The sequence below is a fragment of the Hemiscyllium ocellatum genome, chromosome 14 (genome assembly GCF_020745735.1).
Source record: "Hemiscyllium ocellatum isolate sHemOce1 chromosome 14, sHemOce1.pat.X.cur, whole genome shotgun sequence".
In the NCBI taxonomy this organism is placed as follows: domain Eukaryota; kingdom Metazoa; phylum Chordata; class Chondrichthyes; order Orectolobiformes; family Hemiscylliidae; genus Hemiscyllium; species Hemiscyllium ocellatum.
Genome location: NC_083414.1, coordinates 3,029,173 through 3,049,774, shown reverse-complemented (window position 1 = coordinate 3,049,774; position 20,602 = coordinate 3,029,173). Strand labels below are relative to the sequence as shown.

At 41.4% G+C, this 20,602-nt stretch overlaps 1 protein-coding gene and 1 pseudogene across 1 annotated transcript in view; one reads left to right on the top strand and one right to left on the bottom strand.

Moving 5' to 3' along the window:
• Nucleotides 1-857: 857 nt before the first annotated feature.
• The window catches only part of lsm3 (LSM3 homolog, U6 small nuclear RNA and mRNA degradation associated), a 30,301-nt gene continuing 10,556 nt past the window's right edge, over nt 858-20,602 (bottom strand). The window contains exons 2-4 of the mRNA XM_060835057.1: nt 14,220-14,330; nt 9,894-9,989; nt 858-1,146 (exon numbers count right to left, since the gene is read on the bottom strand). Coding sequence (XP_060691040.1) covers nt 1,066-1,146; nt 9,894-9,989; nt 14,220-14,330 — 288 coding nt within the window. The 3' untranslated portion in view covers nt 858-1,065. The remainder of the gene's footprint in view (nt 1,147-9,893; nt 9,990-14,219; nt 14,331-20,602) is intronic.
• Nucleotides 14,412-19,694, top strand: LOC132822195 (ATP synthase subunit e, mitochondrial-like; annotated as a pseudogene).

The window sequence follows — 20,602 nt, the reverse complement described above, 5'->3', positions numbered from 1 at the left end:
ATCTAAGCATTCATGAATAAATCAGACTGTTTACTGAAAAGGAAAAATGCTCAGGGAACTAAGTGAATTACTCATTTAGAGAGCTATGACAGACATGATGGGCTGAATGCCCTCCTTCTGCACTGCAGTAATCCTTTGATTCATTAAAATTGGGACCAGTTGATTGGCCTGTTCCTGTGCTGTAGGCTAGATTAGGTTACTTACAGTGTGGAAACAGGCCCTTCTGCGCAACAAGTCCACACCAACCCGAAGCGCAACCCACGCAGACCCATTCCCCTACTCTGAGCACAGAATAGCAAACAAAGGGTTAGCTAGCTATGGGATCCAGACCTGCCCCACTACAACCCAGACACTAAAACAGACACAACCCTGGTGTGCAATCTTCTATTCCACATTAGACAATACTCCAGCCACTGTGGAAGACGCAAACTCAAAGCAAGTTAATGATGTTTCTGCAAGGTCGGCGATACGTTAAACCTCTAGACATGTGGCTAATTAGTAAATTAAAAATGAGTAATAGATACCATTCTTGGTCAGATGAGCTCATTACTCAATGTACCTGAGCTATAACCTTTCTGCGTTTGCCAATAACACCTGAGACACAACAAGCAGAGGGAATGACTGCTTTCCTTCCCTGGCTACCAAGCATCAAGAAATGTTTGTTCACTAAATAGCCATGTGTTATGTATGTTTACCTCGATTGTGCACGAGACCATAAGCTCTACTAAAATTACTGCGAGAGATTTAAAGATGCATACCCTGACACCTTACCTGCGGCTAGTCAGTGGATGATACTGGGTTAGACAGCTAGAAGTCAAGTTCAGTAGATGAATAAAGCGCAGCTGAAAATTAAGGTGTAGAATTGAAAGATCAACCTTTATTAAATCAAATGAAAATATTTTATTTACTCAACTGTTCACGGTAAATAATCAAAAGTAAACTACAGGTACAAACCTCACAATATCGAGGTACATTTTATAAAAATAATATCAGAGTATTCTCTCCATAAACTGAAAGATATAAACCCAGGTTGAAATTTAGTCCATAACGCTCAGCTGGCTGTGTTTAAACAACTCTTAGTGGAGGCGCCACTAGAACAACACCATCACCACGGACAAACAGCATTGGAATATTTCTCTTGGTGGACTGGGGAGAGAAAGGGAAAACAGATTGAGAACAAAACATTTTTTAAAACGTTGAGATCAGCTTGCTAATTGAGTAAACCATCTAATGGAAGGGAGCAGAGGGTGCGTGCCAGATGCTGTCGATCTGCCGATAGGTCCTGTACATTGGATATTTAAAACAGTGGGCTCTCCAGCTGTTTGACATTTTGTGAAAGCTTTTCATCTTGTATTCATCTGAACAATATCACAAGAAATGCCAAAGTAAAGGGAACAATTATATTACGAAAGGAGAATGCTGATTGGATGGCAAGTAGAATCTCATTGGTAGAGGTATTACAATGAAGAATGCACCAGTCAATGATCACTGACATTTCACTGTCAAGTTTTTGTTTAAGTCATCAATAAGGACGGATGACTGATTTCTCAGGTAATAATTTAACCAATGGACCAGAGAACACTGTCACCCATTTTGCTAAGTTGACACACTTGCAACATACACACACGATCTGTGTTATCTGTAGACCCTATTAATATAGAACATAGAAGAGTACAGCACAGTTCAGGCCCTTTGGCTCTCAATGTTGTATCAATCTTTCATTGACTCAAAGATCAAACTAACTTCCATACCCTTCATCTTACTATCATTCATGTGCCTTTCCAAGAACCACTTAAATGTCCCTAATGTCTCTGACTCTGTTACCACAGGCAGTGCATTCCACACACCCACCACTCTCTGCGTTAAGGAGCTACCTCTTGACATCTCCCTAAACCTTCCTCCAATTACCTTAAAATTATACCCTTTGTGATAGCCATTTCCGCTCTGGGGGAAATCTCTGCCTCTTATCATCTTAGAACATAGAATATAGCGCAGGGCAGGCCCTTTGGCCCTCGATGTTGCGCCAACCTGTGAAATATTCTCAGCTCGTTCCCCCTACACTACCCAAAATCATCCATGTGCTTATCTACGGATTGTTTAAATCTTCCTAATGTACACCTCTATTCCAAGTGTGGTCTAACCAGGGCTTTATAGGTCTTCAGCATAACCTCACAGCTCAAACTCAATCCCCCTACTAATGAAAGCCAACACACCATACACCACCTTAACAACACTATCAACTTGGGTGGCTACTTTGAGGGATCTATGGATGGGGACCCCAAGATCCCTCTGCTCCTCCACACTGCCAAGAATCCTGCCTTTAATCCTGTAATTGGCATTCAATTCGACCTTCCAAAATGAATCACTTCACACTTTTCCACAATTTCATCTGCCACTTATCAACCAGCTCTACATCCTGTCAATGTCCTGTTGCAACCTACAACAGCCCTCCAAACTATCCACAACTCCACCAACCTTCATGTCACTGGCAAACTTACTAACCCACCCTTCTACTTGCTCATCCAAGTCATTTATAAAAATCACAAAAAGCAGAAACCCAAGGACAGTATCCTGCGGAACATCACTGATCACCGAGCTCCAGGCTGAATACTTTCCATCTATCTGACTTCTACGGGCCAGCCAATTCTGTACCCAGTCAGCCAAATTTCCCTCCATCCCATGCCAGCTTACTTGCTGAATGATCCTACTATGGGGAACCTAATCAAATGCATTGCTATAATCACAGAGAACCACATCGACTGCTCTACCTTCATCAAAGTGTTTTGTCACATCCTCAAAGACGACAACAAGGTTTGTGAGGCATGACCTGCCCCTCACAAAGCTAGGCTGACTACCTCTAATCAAGCTATGCTTTTCCAAATAATTAGAAATCCTGTCTCTCAGAATCCTCTCCAATAAGTTGCCCACCAACAACGTAAGACTAACTGATCTGTAATTTGCAGGATTATCTCTATTCACTTTCTTGAACAAGGGGATAACATTTGCCACCCTCCAACCACCTGGTACTACTCCAGTGGATAGTGAGGATGCAAAGATCATCACCAAAGGCGCAGCAATCTCTTCTCTCGCTTCCCGTAGTAATCTTGGGTGTATCCCATTTGGCCCAGGCGACTTATTTATTCTCATGTTTTCAAAATTTCCAGCACATCCTCCTTTTTAACATCAACCTGTTTCACGCTGTCCTCACAAATGACAATGTGCCTCTCGCTAGTGAATACTGAAGCAAAGTATTCATTAAAGATCTCCCTTCTCTCCTCTGACTCCAGGCACAGTTCCCTACCGTCACTGGGCATCCTCTTGTTCCTCACATAAGTGTAGAATGCCTTGGGTTTTCCTTAATTCTACCTGCCAAATCTTTCTCATGCCCCCTTCTAGCTCTCTTAAGTCCATTCTTCAGTTCCTTCCTGGCTACCTTGTAACCCTCTAAAGCCCTGTCTGATCCTTGTCTCCCCAACCTTAAGTAAGCTTCCTTCTTCCTCTTGACAAGACGTTTGACATCCCTTATCACCCAAGGTTCCTTCACCCTTCCATCCCTTCCTTGCCTCAGTGGGACAAACTATCCAGCACTCACACCACGTGATGGAAACCTAAATGATACTCCTAATGACTGTGGTTTTGGTGTTTTAAAAGTATGATGGGTGGCACCTGTTTGAAGAATTTAGTCAAATAACCCTGGTACTTGACATGCTGCAGCATTGCAATCCTTTTATTGTCATTAAACATGGAAATCCCAATTCAAAACAAAGATAGTGGCACTTGTAATATGGGGCCACTGGTATTCTACTGTTCTCTCATTGGAGCATGTCTGGAGCACTGTTCTCTAGGCTTCATTCATTGTCTTCATCATGAGAGTCCCTTCCTACTGTCGTCAGCAGAAGGCAGCAACAAATTATTAATATCACAGCATTATTCAAGCTTAGAAACAGGATGCTTCCAACAGTCATCCTGCAGCGAAAATCTTTGGTTTTCCTCAGTAAATACTCTTCTTGACACAGCACAGAGTGAGTGCTTAGAGGAGGTAGCTCACTGTGTGGATAACGGGGAACCTGTGGAAGTACTGTACTTAGATTACCAGAAGGTATTTGTTCAGATGCCAAATTCAAAGCTTATTGCTGACATTAAAAATTCATGATGTAGGGTGTAGCCTATTACAGAGGAACCTCGATTATCCAAATGCCTCGGGCGGGGAGTATTTTGTCAGATAATCAAATGCCAGATAACACACTTCAGCCAAGCATCAGGACCTTGCGATCTTGTCTGGATAATCAAATGCCAGATAATGGAAGTTCCTCTGTAGTATGGTGAGAAGGATCTTTTCCAGATTGATAAGATGCAATGAGTGCTGTGGAATAAGGATCGGTGTCGGCATCTCAACGTTTACCTAAACGATCTAAATGAAGGAACAGGTGTGGTTGCTGTATTTGCTGATGACACGAAGATAGGTAAGAAACTAAGTTACAAAAAGGACGAAAGGAGGTTACAAAAATATATAGATAGGTTTAACGAGTGGGAAAAGATCTGGCAAATGGAGCACAATGTGGGAAAATATGAAATTTAAAAATGCATATTATATAAATGGTAAGTGTTCAGAGCTCTGAAATGCAGTGCGACCTGGGTTCCCTTGTGCATGAATCGCAAAAGCAAGTACAGCAAGTACCTAGGAAAACTAATAGAATGCTCTAATTTATCAGAAGGGGAACTGAATACAAAGGTCAGGATGTTATACATCAGTTATATAGAGCACTGGGGAGACCAAATCTGGAGTGTTGTGTACAATATTGGTCATTTTATTTATGAAGAATATAAACGCGTTGGAGGAAGTTAAGAGGTTTACTAGACTAATAATTGATTTGGGTAGGTGAATGTACGCAGGACAAGGAATAAGGTAAATAAGCTTGTGGCACAGATTGAATTTGCCAGGTATGACGTGTTGGGCATCACATCGACATTGCTGCAAGGAGATCGGATTGGGAGCTGAGTATTCAAGGATATACATCCTATCAAAAAGATAGGCAGGTGGGTGGGGTTGCCTTATTAGAATGAAATGAAATTATACCAATAGAAACGAAGTAGGGTCAGATGGTGTACAATCGTTGTGGGTTGACGAACTGCAAAGGTTAAAAAAAACCATAGTTGGAATCATGTACAGGCCTCCAAACAGTAATCAGGAGCTCGGGTGCAAGATACACCAGGAGATAGAAAAGACGTGTAGGAAAGGCAAAGTTAAAGCTGGATTGGGAATATCAGGTTGCAGTGGATTGTAAGAAAAGGAATTTGTGGAATGTCTATGGGATGGCTTTTTGGGGCAGCTTGTGGTAGAGCCCACTAGGGAACAGGCAATTCCGGATTTAGTGTCGCACAATGAGTCGAAATTGATAAGGGAGCTTCAGGTGAAGGAAGCCATGAGAGACGGTGATCATAACATCAAATTTACTCGGCAATTTGAGAGGGAGAAGATAGAAGCAGAGGTAATGGTGATACAGCTGTATAAAGGCAACTACAAAGGCATGAAGGAGGAGCCGGTAGATTTGAGGTGGGTGAGCACCTTGGTGATAGTGATCACAATTTGGTTATGTTTCCTTTAGTGGAAAGGGATAGGTATATACTGCAGGGCAAGAGTTATTGCTGGGGGAAAAGGCATTTAAGATTAGGCAAGATTTAGGATGCATAGGACGGAAAGGAAACTGCAGGGAATGGGCACAATTGAATGTGGAGCTTATTCAAGGAACATCTATTGCATTTCCTTGATAAGTATGTACCTCTCAGGCAGGAAGGAAGTGGTCAAGTGAGGAAGCTGTGGTTTACTAAAGAAGTTAAATCTCTTGTCAAGAGGAAGAAGGCAGCTTGTGTTAGGATGAGATGTGAAGGCTCAGTTAGGGCCCTTGAGAGTTACAAGTTAGCCAGAAAAGACCTAAAGAGAGAGCTAAGAAGTGCCAGGAGGGACATGAGAAGTCGTTGACAGATAGGATCAAGGAAAACCCTGAGGCCTTCCATAGGTATATCAGGAATAAAAGAATGGCTAGAGAAAGATTAGGGTCAAGCAAAGATAGTAGTAGGAAGTTGTGAGTGTAGACTAAGGAGATAGAGGAAGCGCTAAATGAATACTTTTCATCAGTATTCACACATGAAAAAGACAATGTTGTTGAGGAGAATACTGAGATACAGGCTCCTAGACTGGATGGGATTGAGGTTCACAAGGAGGTGTTGTTAGCAATTCTGGAAAGTGTGAAAATAGGGCCGGATGGGATTTACTCTAGGATTCTCTGGGAAGCCAGGGAGAAGATTGTAGAGCCTTTGCCTTTGATCTTTACGTCGTCATTGTCTACAGGAATAGTGCCAGAAGACTGCACGATAGCAAATGTTGTCTCCTTGGTAATTATAGACCAGTAAGCCTTACTTCGGTTGTAGGTAAAGTGTTGGAAAACATTATGAGAGAGAGGATTTATAATCAGCTAGAAAGGAATAAGTTGATTAGGGATAGTCAACACGTTTTTGTGAAGGGTAGGTTGTGCCTCACAAACCTTTATTGAGTTCTTTGAGATGGTGACCAAACAGGTGGACGACGGTAAAGCGGTCGATGTGGTGTATATGGATTTTAGTAAGGCGTTTGATAAGATGCCCCATGGTAGGCTATTATACAAAATACAGAGATATGGGATTGAGGGTGATTTAGCAGTTTGGATCAGAAATTGGCTAGCTGAAAGAGGACAGAGGGTGGTGGTTGATGGAAAATATTCATCCTGGTCAGGTTAGATGGTTAGGTGACGGTTCCATTGGTAGGAGAGACTAGGACCCGAAGACATACCCTTTAGAACGGAGATAAAGAGAAACTTTTTAAGCCAGAGAGTGGTGAATCCATGGAATTCATTGCCACAGAAGGTTATGGAGGCCAGGTCACAGGGTGTATTTAAGACTGAGACAGATAGGTTCATGAGTTTCTATGGGATCAAGGGTTACTGGGAGAAAGAAGGAGAATAGGGTTAAGAAACTTATCAGCCATGATTGAATGGCAGAGCAGACTTGATGGGCTGAATGGCCTAATTTCTCCTCCTACGGTCTTATGAGGAAAGGTTGGACAGGCTGGCTGGAATATCCCCTGGAGTTTAGAACACTCAGATTGAAGCAGTTAATATCCTGAGCAGTCTTGAAAGGTAGATGTGGGGAGGATGTTTCTGCTTATGGAAGAGCATAAAACTATTTAAAAATCAGGCACTGGGAGAAAGTGAGGACTGAGATGCTGGAGATCAGAGTGGCGAGTGTGGTGCTGGAAAAGCACAGCAGGTCAGGTAGCATCGAATCAACGCTTTGAGCATAAGCTCATCAGGCATTGCACATTTAAAAGAGACAGGCAGAGGTTTTTCCTGCAGACGTTTGTCTCTCTTTGAAACTCACCTTTTCAAAAGGCAGTGGAAACAAAGACCTCATATTTTTAAGGGAGCAAATTAAATTCTTATAAAGCAAAAGGTTGAAAGGTCATCAGGGATTGACGGGAATATGGATTTGAGGTTACAATCAGAACAACCATAATCTTGTTCGAGAGTGTGGTGCTGGAAAAGCACAGCAGGTCAGGTAGCATCTGAGGAGCAGAAGAATCAACGTTTCGGGCATTAGCCAGTCATCAGGAATCCTCACAGACCTCACTTTCTCCTAGCCATAATCTCATTCAGCCCCACAGCACACTTGAGGGGCTGAATGGCCTACCCTTGTTCCTAATCATATGTTTGAATATACAAACATACCAGGCCCAGGCCTAGAGTTGCTTTCAAATAGTGGTACAGAGCACTACAGATTGTTACTCTGTTGCAATGCTGGTTGTGACCCTTACCAAAACATTAACGAGTGCTCCTCACACACAGGAAGTATTGGAACTCTCCAGTTATGTTCATGGAAGCTGCAATGTCCAGCTTCCTTTGCCTTAGAACAGTGCATCATCACAGTGGCAGAGAATTCAAGGGTGGAGCTGACAGAAATCTCAAAGAACTGGTGAACCACACAATACAACCAGAGCTAAACCGCTAGAGACAGTGAGATGAAGGACCCTGGGATAACACTGCTACGTGTACAGATTGGGACTCTGAAAGATCAAGAAGAAAAAAAGAAGTAGACTTTATGGCCCTTGTAGCCATTCTCCCACTCAATATAATCTTGGTTGATCTGGTACATTAGCGCCACTCCTCCCACCCTGTGATATCCTTGTCTGAAAATCTTACACTTAGTATATTCAATGGAGTGACCACAATCTTCTGTATGAATTACCAATGTTTCAGTTGTAAACACAAGCTCCCTATATATTGTTGGCACTGAGTCACATCAGTCTAACATCCAAATCTTCACTGAGACAGGTGTTCAACCAAGGACTGGTTCAGAAGTGACAAAGATTTAGACTGTCAGGTCTCCCTCACATTGTTTCCGAACCATCCTGAAGGAGTTCTGTTTTCACCTGGCATCTTTCACATTCATGTAACTGTGACTGGGTATAGAATGATGGGCATGGTTTTTGTAGTGGGTATTGAAGACTACACTTTCCAACGCTGAATGCAAAGACCAATCTCAATGCCCCTGATAGAAGGCAGAATTCCTTCCAACAAGCATGATGCAGTGAAGGGAATGCAATGGGTGCTGTTTTTATGAATTTGAAACGTTTGTTTGGCAAAGTATTATATAAAAAGCTGGTCACCAAAATCCTAGTTCACATAATAGGAAAGTCAGTGTTGGCTTGGATTTAAAAAATTGTCATGAGGACAGAAAACAGGGAGTTGAAGCAAATGGTTATTTTTCAGACTGAAGGGTGGTATACACAGTTAGGATCAAGGCTATGTAAGACCACTGCCTTTTTTTGCTACAAGGTCAGAAGTCACACAACACCAGGTTACAGTGAAACAGGTTTATTTGCAATCACAAGCTTTCAGAGCCCTGCCCCTTTGTCAGGTGAAGTCTAGCACCATGTTACTTCTGACCTTGTCCACCCCAGTCCAACACCAACACCTTTACACTCTTTTGCTAGATATACACGGTTTGCATACTGGAAAATAAGATTAAATAGCTAGCAGAATGGGCAGATATGTGACAGAGAGAATTTAATACAGAGATGTATGAGGTGATGCACCTTGGCCAAAAGGATAGGGAGAAGCAAAACAGACTTAATGGCACAAATGTGAAGAATTGCAGGGACAGAGAGATTTGGAAATTCATGTGCATAGAGCCTTGAAGACAATAGGACTCGTATTTTTTTCCTTTCACAAAGGTAACCAACAAAACAGATGGGATCATGGGCTTTCAAACTAAAGTATAACAACAAAATAAGAGATAACAGTATAAGAGAAAACCTGCTGAATCTTTATAAAGTTTTGGTTAGGCCAAACCAGAGTATTTTATTCAGGATGTAAGATCTTGAGCTGTTACAAAGATTTATCAGAAAGGATTAAGGATGATTAGCTCAAATGTTAAGCTGGTGAAACCAGGGCTATTCTCCTTGGGTCAAAGGAGAATAAAGGGAGAATTTATTGAGGTGCATGTGATGACAACGGGTGTGGGTAAGGTAGACAAAGAAAAGATGTTCCTATTCACTGGTGGTATAAGGACCAGGTGACACCAATTTATTGTTTGAGTAAGAGAAGCAAGGAAATGTTAGGGTGTAACTTCCAGTGCTGCAAGCAGTAACACACTGAAATTACTGCAAAAAGCAAGGGTGCTCAATAATTTCAAAAGGAAACTGGATGGGCACTAAAGAAAATATATTTGCTGGATACAGGTGTCAAACAAGAAATAAGATTGATTAAATTGTGCTACACAGAGCTGGCATGAATTGAATGGGCCAAAAGACCAGCACCTCTACCTCAATTCTATTCATAGGGACAGACGTACACACTTACTTTGTATATCTCCTCATATGTTTCCTCATCGATTTCTACAGTTGTAACAGTTTCTTCAACATCACCCAAAATCATGTTTAAATGCTGATCGTAGGCCTGCATTTGCAAAGAGAACATGCATTATTCTGCAAGAGATGATACGAAACTTCAAACTGCTGAGAAATTTGCACATAACCAGATACATATCAATCTCTTCTGAACATCATGAGAAAAACTATTCCCACATGTAAGTTAGTCACAGTGCAACTACATTTCCTGATGAAGATAGCAATGCACCCCTGCTGGCTGGAGGGTGTAATGACAGTGTGATATGTTTGCATGGCAGTCTGCATTAGAAGGATAGAGAGTTTCTAATAAAACCACACAAAACTAATGAACATCATGATGGTTAATCAAATTATCTACCACCTCACTCAACCTTGGGCTTAATTCCTGATGAAAAATAACTTTCAACAAAAGCAGAATAAACTTTGTGTATGACAGCAACATCTCATAAAAATGTACTGCCCCTTTCTGGCAACTGACTTGCAGCACAGGGGCTATTTAACCCATTTTGCTATTGCTAACTCTGCATTACTTTTCTGTTGAAAACCAACTTGACTACTCAATCCCTCCAAATGTTTTTGTTAACGGTTTTCCGTTACATGACAACGATTTTTCCCTGGGTTCGGGCAGTCTAGAACTAGAGGGCATAGGTTTAGGGTGAGAGGGGAAAGATATAAAAGAGACCTAAGGGGCAACTTTTTCACACAGAGGATGGTACGTGTATGGAATGAGCTGCCAGAGGAAGTGGTGGAGGCTGGTACAATTGCAACATTTAAGAGGCATCTGGATGGGTATATGAATAGGAAGGGTTTGGAGGGATATGGGCCGGATGCTGGCAGGTGGGACTAGACTGGGTTGGGATATCTGGTCGGCGTGGACGGGTTGGACCGAAGGGTCTGTTTCCGTGCTGTACATCTCTATGATTCTTGACTTCATATGAACAGCTTCTTGTGCGAAATGCTTTCTTTGACCAATACATTTCTCATTCTCAACATTCTTTTCACCACCAGTACCTTTCTTTCCCAGAAAAGTAAGGCTTCTCTGAAGCTTAAATAAATTAAAGTTGGATCTTCGAGCATCAAAGACAGCTCAGCTGGTTGTACTCGCACTGGAGTCAAAAGCTTGTGGATTCAGTCCCTGCTCCAGTGATCTTGGTTCATATCCTAACAAAAACTCCAGATGCAGCAATGAGCTCTGCGTGGGCACAAGGGCTGACTTCAAATTAGAGTTTAAATAAGATCCACTTTGCCCTCCCAGGTGGGCATTAAAGAACATTATTGCAAAGAATTGAAATTCTCCCCAGCATTCTGGTGAAAATTTATCCCTCAATCAAATTACTAAAAATCTGGTCACTGATCATGCTGCCACTTGAGGGAGCATGGTGTGCATCAGCTGGCTTCCACATTTTCACGTGGCTTCTCAAGTACTTCATTGGTTGTAAAGCCATTTTTTTTCCACTGTTCTGTGTTTCTTCTAATGTTCTTTTTCTGCCAATGAAATTTTGGTATTTTATTCCCAAAATCATTGATCTTTCAGCCTTGATTGCCTACTCCTCTGTATGGAATTCAATGTTACAAAATGGCAAATACCTGCACCCGTACATTCTCCCCCCCCCCCCCGCACCCGTACATTCTCCCCCCCCCCCTGCACCCGTACATTCTCCCCCCCCCTGCACCCGTACATTTCCCCCCCCCCCCATGTTTGCTGAATATTTAATCTTCTGAAAAGTTTTAAATAAAGCAAAACGTACAGGAAATGGCAGTAAAATTAAAATGCGCTCCTGGCATCCAAAATCTCGTCTTTTCCAATAGTTATAAAATGGAGAAACAGATCGAGCGACCAGGTAATGTAAGACTACAGGGTTTCGAGCCAGCATGTTGAGGAATCACATTCTGTTTCTCACATCCAAAGAGAAAACTTGAGGCTTTGCTCGAAATGCGATGGTCATTGTTGCTAATAAACCAGGGCCACTAATTTACAGAAACAAATAAGATTGTTTTGAGCTTCCAAGGATTCTAAAGGCAGAGCTGGAGATTAGAATCAAGATTTGAGTGGTGCTGGACAAGTACAGCAGGTCAGGCAGCATCTGAGGAGCAGGAAAATCGATGTTTCAGGCAAAAGTCCTTCATCAGGAATGAAGGGCTTTTGCCCAAAACATCGATTTTCCTGATCCTCAGAAACTGCCTGACCTGCTTTTCCAGCACCACTCAAAGCTTGATAGAAATTCTAAACTGACCAATATCACCAAAAAAAATGTCCAGATGCCACAGACTTTGGTCAGCTGCCCAGAAAGTAGGAATGGGCAAGGATTAATGCAATCTGTTTTTGAAAGCTTAAATCAAATGTCTATTTTAACAAATAATCACAGAATCATGCAGCACAGGGGGCAACATTTTGGCCCATTGGACCATGTTAGCTCTTCCTCTGTAATCATGATATCCTTTTGCATTTGTCAATCCCATTCCCTTTTGAAAGTTCCTGTTGAATTTGCTTCTATCATCCTTTCAGGCAAAGCATTTCAGATCACAGTAAGCTGCTGTGCAGTAAAATCTTCACCTCTCTCTAGTATCTATTACCATACAATATCATGATGGCTAATCTACTCAGTTAATAACCTGGAGAATAAAAATTCACATCCCGATATGCGATAGGTTCAGAATTCAAATTCAGTTTAAAAGGATCTGGAAATAAAAATTTGACATCTATAAAAGTATTCTAATGTCCTCAGAGTGGATTTAAAAAATCTATTAGATAATTGCAAAAATTTGAACTGGTTTATTAACATATAATAGGGTAGGAAACCTACTGTACTTATCTAGTCTCAACCTACTGATGATTCCAATTTCCATATCAATGTGGGTGACATAACGAACCCGCTACAGCAGATAAACAAGGCAGAGAGCTGTTCAAGGCTGCAGTTCACCACCACCACCTCAGGCCAAGTAAGAATAGGCATTAAGTGCTTGCCTTTCCAGCAAAGCCCACATCCTGAGAATGTATATTGGCCTTGCTAATCCTGCATGACTATAAATACTCTGCTACAAGAGCAGGTCAGGAGGTTAGGAATCCTGCAATGAGTAACTCACTCTATGATCTTCATCAAGAAGCTTGACACCATGAGGACTAGGCAGCCTGCACAATCAGTATGCCATTCATAAACATTCACTCACCCCACCACCGGCACTCAGGATCAGTGCATACCATTTACAAGCTTCACAGTCATAACTTAACAAGCACCTCTCAAACCTGCAACCTTTACTACCTAGAAGGACAAAGACAGTAGATATATAGGAAAACACCATCTGCAGGTTCCCCTCTAACACCATCCTGACATGGAAAGATATTCCCTCAGTGCTTTCGAAATCCTTGAACTCTCTCTCTGATGAATTGCGGGCATCCCTACAGAAAACTGAAAGCAGCAGTTCAAGGCAGCTCACCAGCACCTTCTCAAAGGCAGCTGGAATAGGTAATAAATGCTGTCCTAGATAGCATGCCCACACCCCATGGATGAGTAAAAAGATAAAGTGTAAAGATTCCTGTTTGTGAAATAGCGAACAGGACTGACATCCTGGTAGTTTAACCCAGTCTTATAGGACATAAATGCAGCAGTGTTTTACATTTCCCTGATCAGAAAGAAGATATAGATCTAAATATAAAGCAAATAAATGTCTGGAATGCAAAGCAAGCCTACACCATCTGAAATTGCAAGGTCAATGTGCCAGGTAGGCCTTGCTCAACCTTCCATTGTAATCCCAGCATCTGATTCTCCCTTGAGACGATGTGCACCAGCTGGTGACAGTCTGGAGTTGCCATTATTGTTCGGTGTTTACGTGGAGTCAGAGATCTTAAATATCCAGCAGGCAAAGGAGGTTGACAAGAATGAAACCAGTGATGAGGGACTTCACCAATCCAGACATATTGGAGAAGATGGGATTATCTCCCTAGAGCAGCTAATGCAAGATAACAGCTGTGTTAAAAAATTATGGACAGTCTGTAACCAGAGGACACCTGTTTATAATAATTTCCAAGAAAGTCATGTGGGAGATATGGGGATTCTTTTTAATGCATTAGAACTAGAATGTATTGCTTTAAAGGATAAATTGTAACTTTTAAAATGAATTAGACAGTTACTTGAGAAGGTAAGGGGTTACAAGGTTATGGGACAAAGAACAGATTGGGACAAACTGGATAGCTCTTTCACAGAGATACCATAAGCCTCCATAGTTCTACAATTCTAATGACTAAGAATATGGCACTGAAATTATCTAAGCAGTTACCCACGTGTAGTCTCCCCCGAAGTTCTCTGTCATTTCTCATTTTCACGTAAATTCTCTCATCCAGACTGAGTCGGATCAGGTCAAGAGGCTCCTCAACTGTGTTGGTTGTCTGTGGCTAACAAAGGAGAGGAAAACCGAATCTTAACACAAGAGAAACATTTGAAGAAATATATTTTAGCGCAGTGCTGCCACAGGGATGCCAGCAAATGACCGCGTGGAGAAGTCAGATAGTGCACTGTTTTACAAGGTTAGGAATTTTTTATGATGCACAAAAGATTAACATATACTTACTCAGCACCTTTAACATATACTTACTCAGCACCAATATATTCATGCACTTTGTGGAAGCAAACACAATTGGCACCAAGTATATAATTAGATACTAAAGCAAGTGTCTAAAAGCTTGCCGATAAACCTACTTGATCATGAAGAGTAGTGATGAAGGAAAACTTGGTGTATTACCAGTAAAACAAAGATGTACGTTTTAATAAGTGTTTTAGAGGTAGATAAGGGGCACAGAGACTCAGGGAGAAAACTCCCAGTTTGGGATCCAGGTAGTCAAAAAAAAAACACTCGCTAATGGTGGAGCAATTAAAATCAGAGAAATGGAACAGTTTAGAATTGGGGAAATTGCAACATTCTCATTGGGATGAAGGGCTGAAGTAGAGAGTCCTCACCTTCTCCGTGTCTCCCTTGGTAGCCAAGTCTAACGTTGCTCACAAAAAAAAGGCTTATTGTTAGTGAAGGCTGTAAGTTAAAATGACTTCAGAGTTTAGAAACACACAGCTTTAAGCAACTGTTTCTCAAGACATTTTTTGTGACATCTGTAGGTTAGAATGTTGATTCTGATCAGTCAACTTTACAACATGCACAAACATCCAAAACCATGTTGAAAGGATGACCAGTTAAACTACTGGGAAATCTATGGCAGCTCAGAAACTTATAATTGTTTATTTTTCAGTGAAAGCTCGTCTCCCCCTAGGCATACATCCAACTTACTCAAGTTTAGATATCTCAGTCCCAAGGCATGGTGACCAAATGTGTACAAGGGCAGCACTGGACTTTAAAGCAGGTGAATCTCTCAGTTCAGGGTTCTTTCTCAGCAGAGAATATTAAACTTGGAATGTTAGTGTACAAGTTAAAACACCAAGGGCGATCAATTTAACAGCAAGTTGTTGTTATTTGTTAGAATGAATGCAAAAATATTTGAAGCCACTTCAGAAATGCATAATTAAAGCAGGAGAGATTAGAAAAGATGACTTGATTAAACGGCTAAGCTTCAAGAAAGAAATTAAACAGAGGGAGGGTAAGAAATTGTAGTGTAAAATCTATTCTAGACTGGAACCCAATGTGGTCACAAAGCAGAAGACAATGGATGCTAGCCTCAGTGCTAGAGTCAAGAGTTTTGCATCAAGTGAAATTTGTGTAGGATGTGCACCTGACAAGGGGACCACAGAAATAGTTTAGCCTTGATGAGGATGGAAGTTATTTTATCAGCTGCCGGGAGATGGGTAGGAAGCTGCAAGGAGGTGAGAGGATGATAGGGTGGTGGGAGAGCACATAGAGTTTGAAAGTTGACCATGGGAACAAAGAAGACAAGGCTTCAAACACACAGATTCAGTGTAGACAATGGCTGGGGTGGGGACAGAATTGACAACCTGAGCACACAGATTACAGCAGGGATGATGAAGAGGCGCTTGTTGTTCCCAAAATTTAACTAAACAACATAGTGATTCATCTAAGGTTGGACGTGGAACAAGTGCTTCTGTATTGAACTACTGGAGGGTTTGAGTGACATAGAGACGGAATCAGCAATCACCAGATGAATTATCACAAAGGGAAACAAGTGAGAACCATATGGCTTCCATGCAACACTGTCAATACCAGTCTGCTGAATAACAACACTCATATCTCAGCAACTTGTGATCAAGCCTGGTGAACCACTGTCTTCATCGGAAACAAAACATATTTACTGCAGAATGCAGATGGCATACAAACTCTGCAGGAAAACAAACAAAAAATTTTTTGGATGTTTGAAAAAGTGAGATTAGTCCATTTCATTTGTGTCCAATTTAATCTAATAATATAACGAGGAAACAAGTTCTGTTCAAAGGAGCCTAAAGGGCCTGGCTGAGAATTAATATGCATTTAAATGATCAAAGCAGCATTTTTTTAATTCATTCCTAGGATAAGGGCATCATTGGCTGGGCCAGCATTTATTTCCCATCCCTAAATACCCAGAAAGCAGTCTAAGAGTCAACCCCATTGCTGTCGGTCCGGAGTCAGACCAGGTAAGGACAGCAGTTTCCTTCCCGAAAGAACATTAGTGAACGAGATGGGGGTTTCCAACCATCGACAATGGATTAGAATCTTAATTACAGATTTGTGTTTTAATATCAAATTTCACATCTGCCATGGCAGGATTCAAACCCGAGTCCTCAGGAGATCACCAAGGTCTCTGGATTAATAGTCCAGGGATTATACCACTGGACCATTGCCTCCCCTAAATTAGTCCATCAGACAAAAATTTAAGTATTAAAGTTTGGATTGACTTAAATTATTTTTAGAATTTATCTGGGATTTCATTTCATAAATTAAACAAATAACACGTTCAAAGTTTCCTCTGCCCTGTTAAAAGGATTCCTTCTGATAGCTCTGAGGCTTGATGCACTGTTCAATCCAAAACCAGGTGAGACAAGAAAGGCAAGTTTAAATAAATGCACATTGGTAACCAGCGAGGACAACAGGATCCTGTTCTACACTGGGGACAATGGCAAGAAAGAAGGGAAACACAAGGGGATTCAATCAGGTCTCCAATTCCTAACAAGTGACCCTCGAAATAGAAAAAAATGTCTGGAGAAACTCAGCTAGTTTGAGTCCAATATAACTCTTCTTTGGAACAACAATTCCTGCAGGCAAGTCTGTACTGAATATTTAACAGAGTTGGGTCAGTCTTGGATGTGACTCCATTCCTATCACCAACACATGCCTTCCGTGAACCATAAAATGCCTACTGAGTAGAAGGTTTATAATTGAAAAAATGGAGTTGAGATAGCTTGATGAGACTGCCAGTAATTCTAACTCAAATCACAACAGCTTCAAGAGACAGTACTGGGGAATGGGTGAGAGAGCTAAGCAGGAGAAAAATCAGTTTGATATCAGTCCATGTGACTGGCTTTTCTGCTGTTCAGAATATAATACATCATCCATATTGGCAGGATCATGGTGCTGACTACATTTTAGGAAAACATAGCTCTTAGCACGTTTTCAGAAGATTTGTAGCTCAGGTTGAGGTTCTGGATGTAGGTTTTCTCGCTGAGCTGGAAGATTCATTTTAAGATGTTTCGTCATCCTACTAGGTAACATCTTCAGTGAGCCTCCAGATGAAGCACTGGTGTTATGGCCTGCTTTTTATTTTTGTGGTTGGGTTTCCTTGGGTTGGTGATGTCATTTCCTGTGGTGATGTCATTTCCTGTGGTGATATCATTTCCTGTTCTTTTTCTCAGGGGGTGGTAAATGGGATCCAAGTCAATGTGTTTGTTAATAGAGTTACGGTTGGAATGCCATGCTTCTAGGAATTCTCGTGCATGTCTCTGTTTGGCTTGTCCCAGAGTGGATGTGTTGTCCCAGTCGAAGTGCTGTCCTTCCTCATCTGTATGTAAGGTAGTGAGAGTGGGTTATGTCTTTTTATGGCTAGTTGATATTCATGTATCCTGGTAACTAGCCATCAAGATTCATGAACATCAACTAGCCACAGAAAGACGTGACCCACTCTCACTGGTATCTTTACATCCAGATAAGGAAGGACACTACTTCAACTGGGACAACACATCCATCCAAGTATGAGCCAAACAGAGACATGCACGAGAATTCCTGGAAGCATGGGATTCCAACTGGAACTCTATCAACAAACACATTGACTTGGATCCCATTTACCACTCCCTGAGAAAAAGAACAGGAAGTTGCATCACCACAAGAAATGGCATCACAAACCCAAACACAAATAGAAAGCAGGCCCTATCAAGTGCTTCATCCAGACTCACTGATGATGTTACCTAGTACGGTGACGAAATGTCTGAAAGCAAACCTACATCCAAAACATAGCTCTGCTAACCCACTCTTTATTAAAAAAATATACCAAGTGAAACACTCTGCAAGCTGCATTGTTTGTCTAGAAAACTCCCCATATACAACTGACATACTCTGGTAAGGCAAGAATTTTACAGATACAAATTGAATGGTTTATCTTCCCACGCCTGTTAATAGACTGCTACCAGATCCATTCGCATAACAGCTTTTAATGCCAAGACTTTATTGGCATGTGACAAAGTGCTACCTAAATGAACTAAATGAATACACAGAAATTCTGTGATATCTTGGTTACAGTCTCCTGGGTGTCTATCAAAGCTCCACTTGCTGGTATAACATTTTAATCTACAGCAACACATCAAGAGGCAAAGCTGAATGAAATATGTGTGCACACAATACCAGGTTATTCACCCTCTCAAACCCACTTACAGATCTCCTTGAGTTATTTCAACTGATGTGGTGTTGTGACATTCAAAGCAACCATCATTCTCACTCAGGAAGTATCATATCCAGCAGTGACCTCTTACCCAGCTTGCTGGAATGAATGGTAATGTGGTAACTGATACCACTGCAGTTACAATGTCAACTAAAACGTTCTGAGGTCAGTCACACAACGCGGTGCCTAGGCCAGGTGCCACCTGCAATGTTTAATTATTGAAGTCACCTGTACTGCATTTGAGGAGTGACTGACAGACAAGTCAAATCAATGCCCTTAATGAGGCTATGCATGTAAATTAATCAATTAGAATACACGGGGGATTTACTGGTGGTGTTTAATAGATGGAAAAAACAAGTGGGATTTGGTTTTGGGAAGAAAACTTCAGGATACAAAAAGAAAATAAAAGGAAAAAGCACATCAAATCAAGAGCTCTTGTGGTGCAGTGGTAGTGTCTCTCCGTCTTTGCCAGGAGATCCAGGTCAGGTCTCAACTGCTCCAGAGGTACGTAATAACATTGCTGAACAGGTTGATTAGAACAAATAAGAGCTGCCTTCCTTGCCCTTTTCAGCTTTGCATATAAATTAACTGATGGGAAAACACGGGTGAATTATTGATGCTGGTCAATAGATTAAAAAAACCATGGCTGATTTGGTCATGGGAAAAATAATTATGTGTAAAATTACTGCTAAACATTAAAAAAAAGCTGTGTCCCAGTAAGGACTTGCCTACACTTGCTGTGTTTCCTCCAGTGTAGATCTCACCTTTCATTAAGGTGATTAGCTACTCAGTATTGCTGGTTGGCATCTCTATCATTAAGCTGTGAAACAATTATCTAAAGCCTACTGCTGAATAGGGGAGCAGAACTGAGGCTGAAGAAAAACAGAAATGAGAGCAGTTTGAGCTCATTGCAAAACAGTTGCTGAAGCTAACAAAGACACTATTCTGAAATGACGGCTATTAAAAAAGACAGACTGAGAATCTGCATGTTGCCCTGTTTTCAAGTATGGACCAGATCTACTCAACACACAGCTTTGACGTGTTTTTCCAATGGAAGAATACATTTTATTTGAACATAAGAAATAAAGATAATAGATGAAAACTACCACAGGTGATTTGGCGGTGGGGAAAAAAGCTGCCGATTATGTGTGGTGGCACTTATAGATAAAAAAAAATAAAAAGTAAGACAGAGTAGTGTTCCTACTTCTAAGGCAGGAGGCCCAGGTTTGAGCCCCACCTGCTCCGGAGGGGTGCAACAACATCTATTGATTAGAAAATATCCATAAAAGAGTCAGTAGTGGCAGTGGAGGGGATCATGTTTGCCCCTCTTCCACGGTTACATTGTGCCTGGGTGTCCTTGGCGAGGGAGCATGCATTGCCACCAATACTCTTGATGCTTTTAGTGAAAGGTTGGCTGTCAGGTATGAAATACTTATCTTTTCCTTTCAACTCCATTTTGTTTAGTCCCTTCCCCTTCATCTTAGGTAGTCTGCAGGCATGGCACATAATTTGATTAACTGGAAACATGGGATGAAAAATACCATGGATGAATTCGTGGTGGGAAAAACCTGCTAGAATGTGTACAAGATCACTTCAGGGTAGTAAGACTGAATAGTCAGGCGACCACAGTGATAGTGTCACTGTTTCTGAGCCTGGAGATCCAGAGTGAAGTCCCACCTGCTTCAGAGGTGGATAATATCTCTGTTCAGGCTGATTTTCACCAAAAAAAAACTGTAGTCAATCTATGATGTGCATTCAAAACAAGGGATCTTGTGATGCAGTGACAGTGGTCCAGCAGTAGAGGAATTAAGAATTATGGAGAAAAGCGGAAATGAGGAATGTCAGATCAGCCATGATCCTAC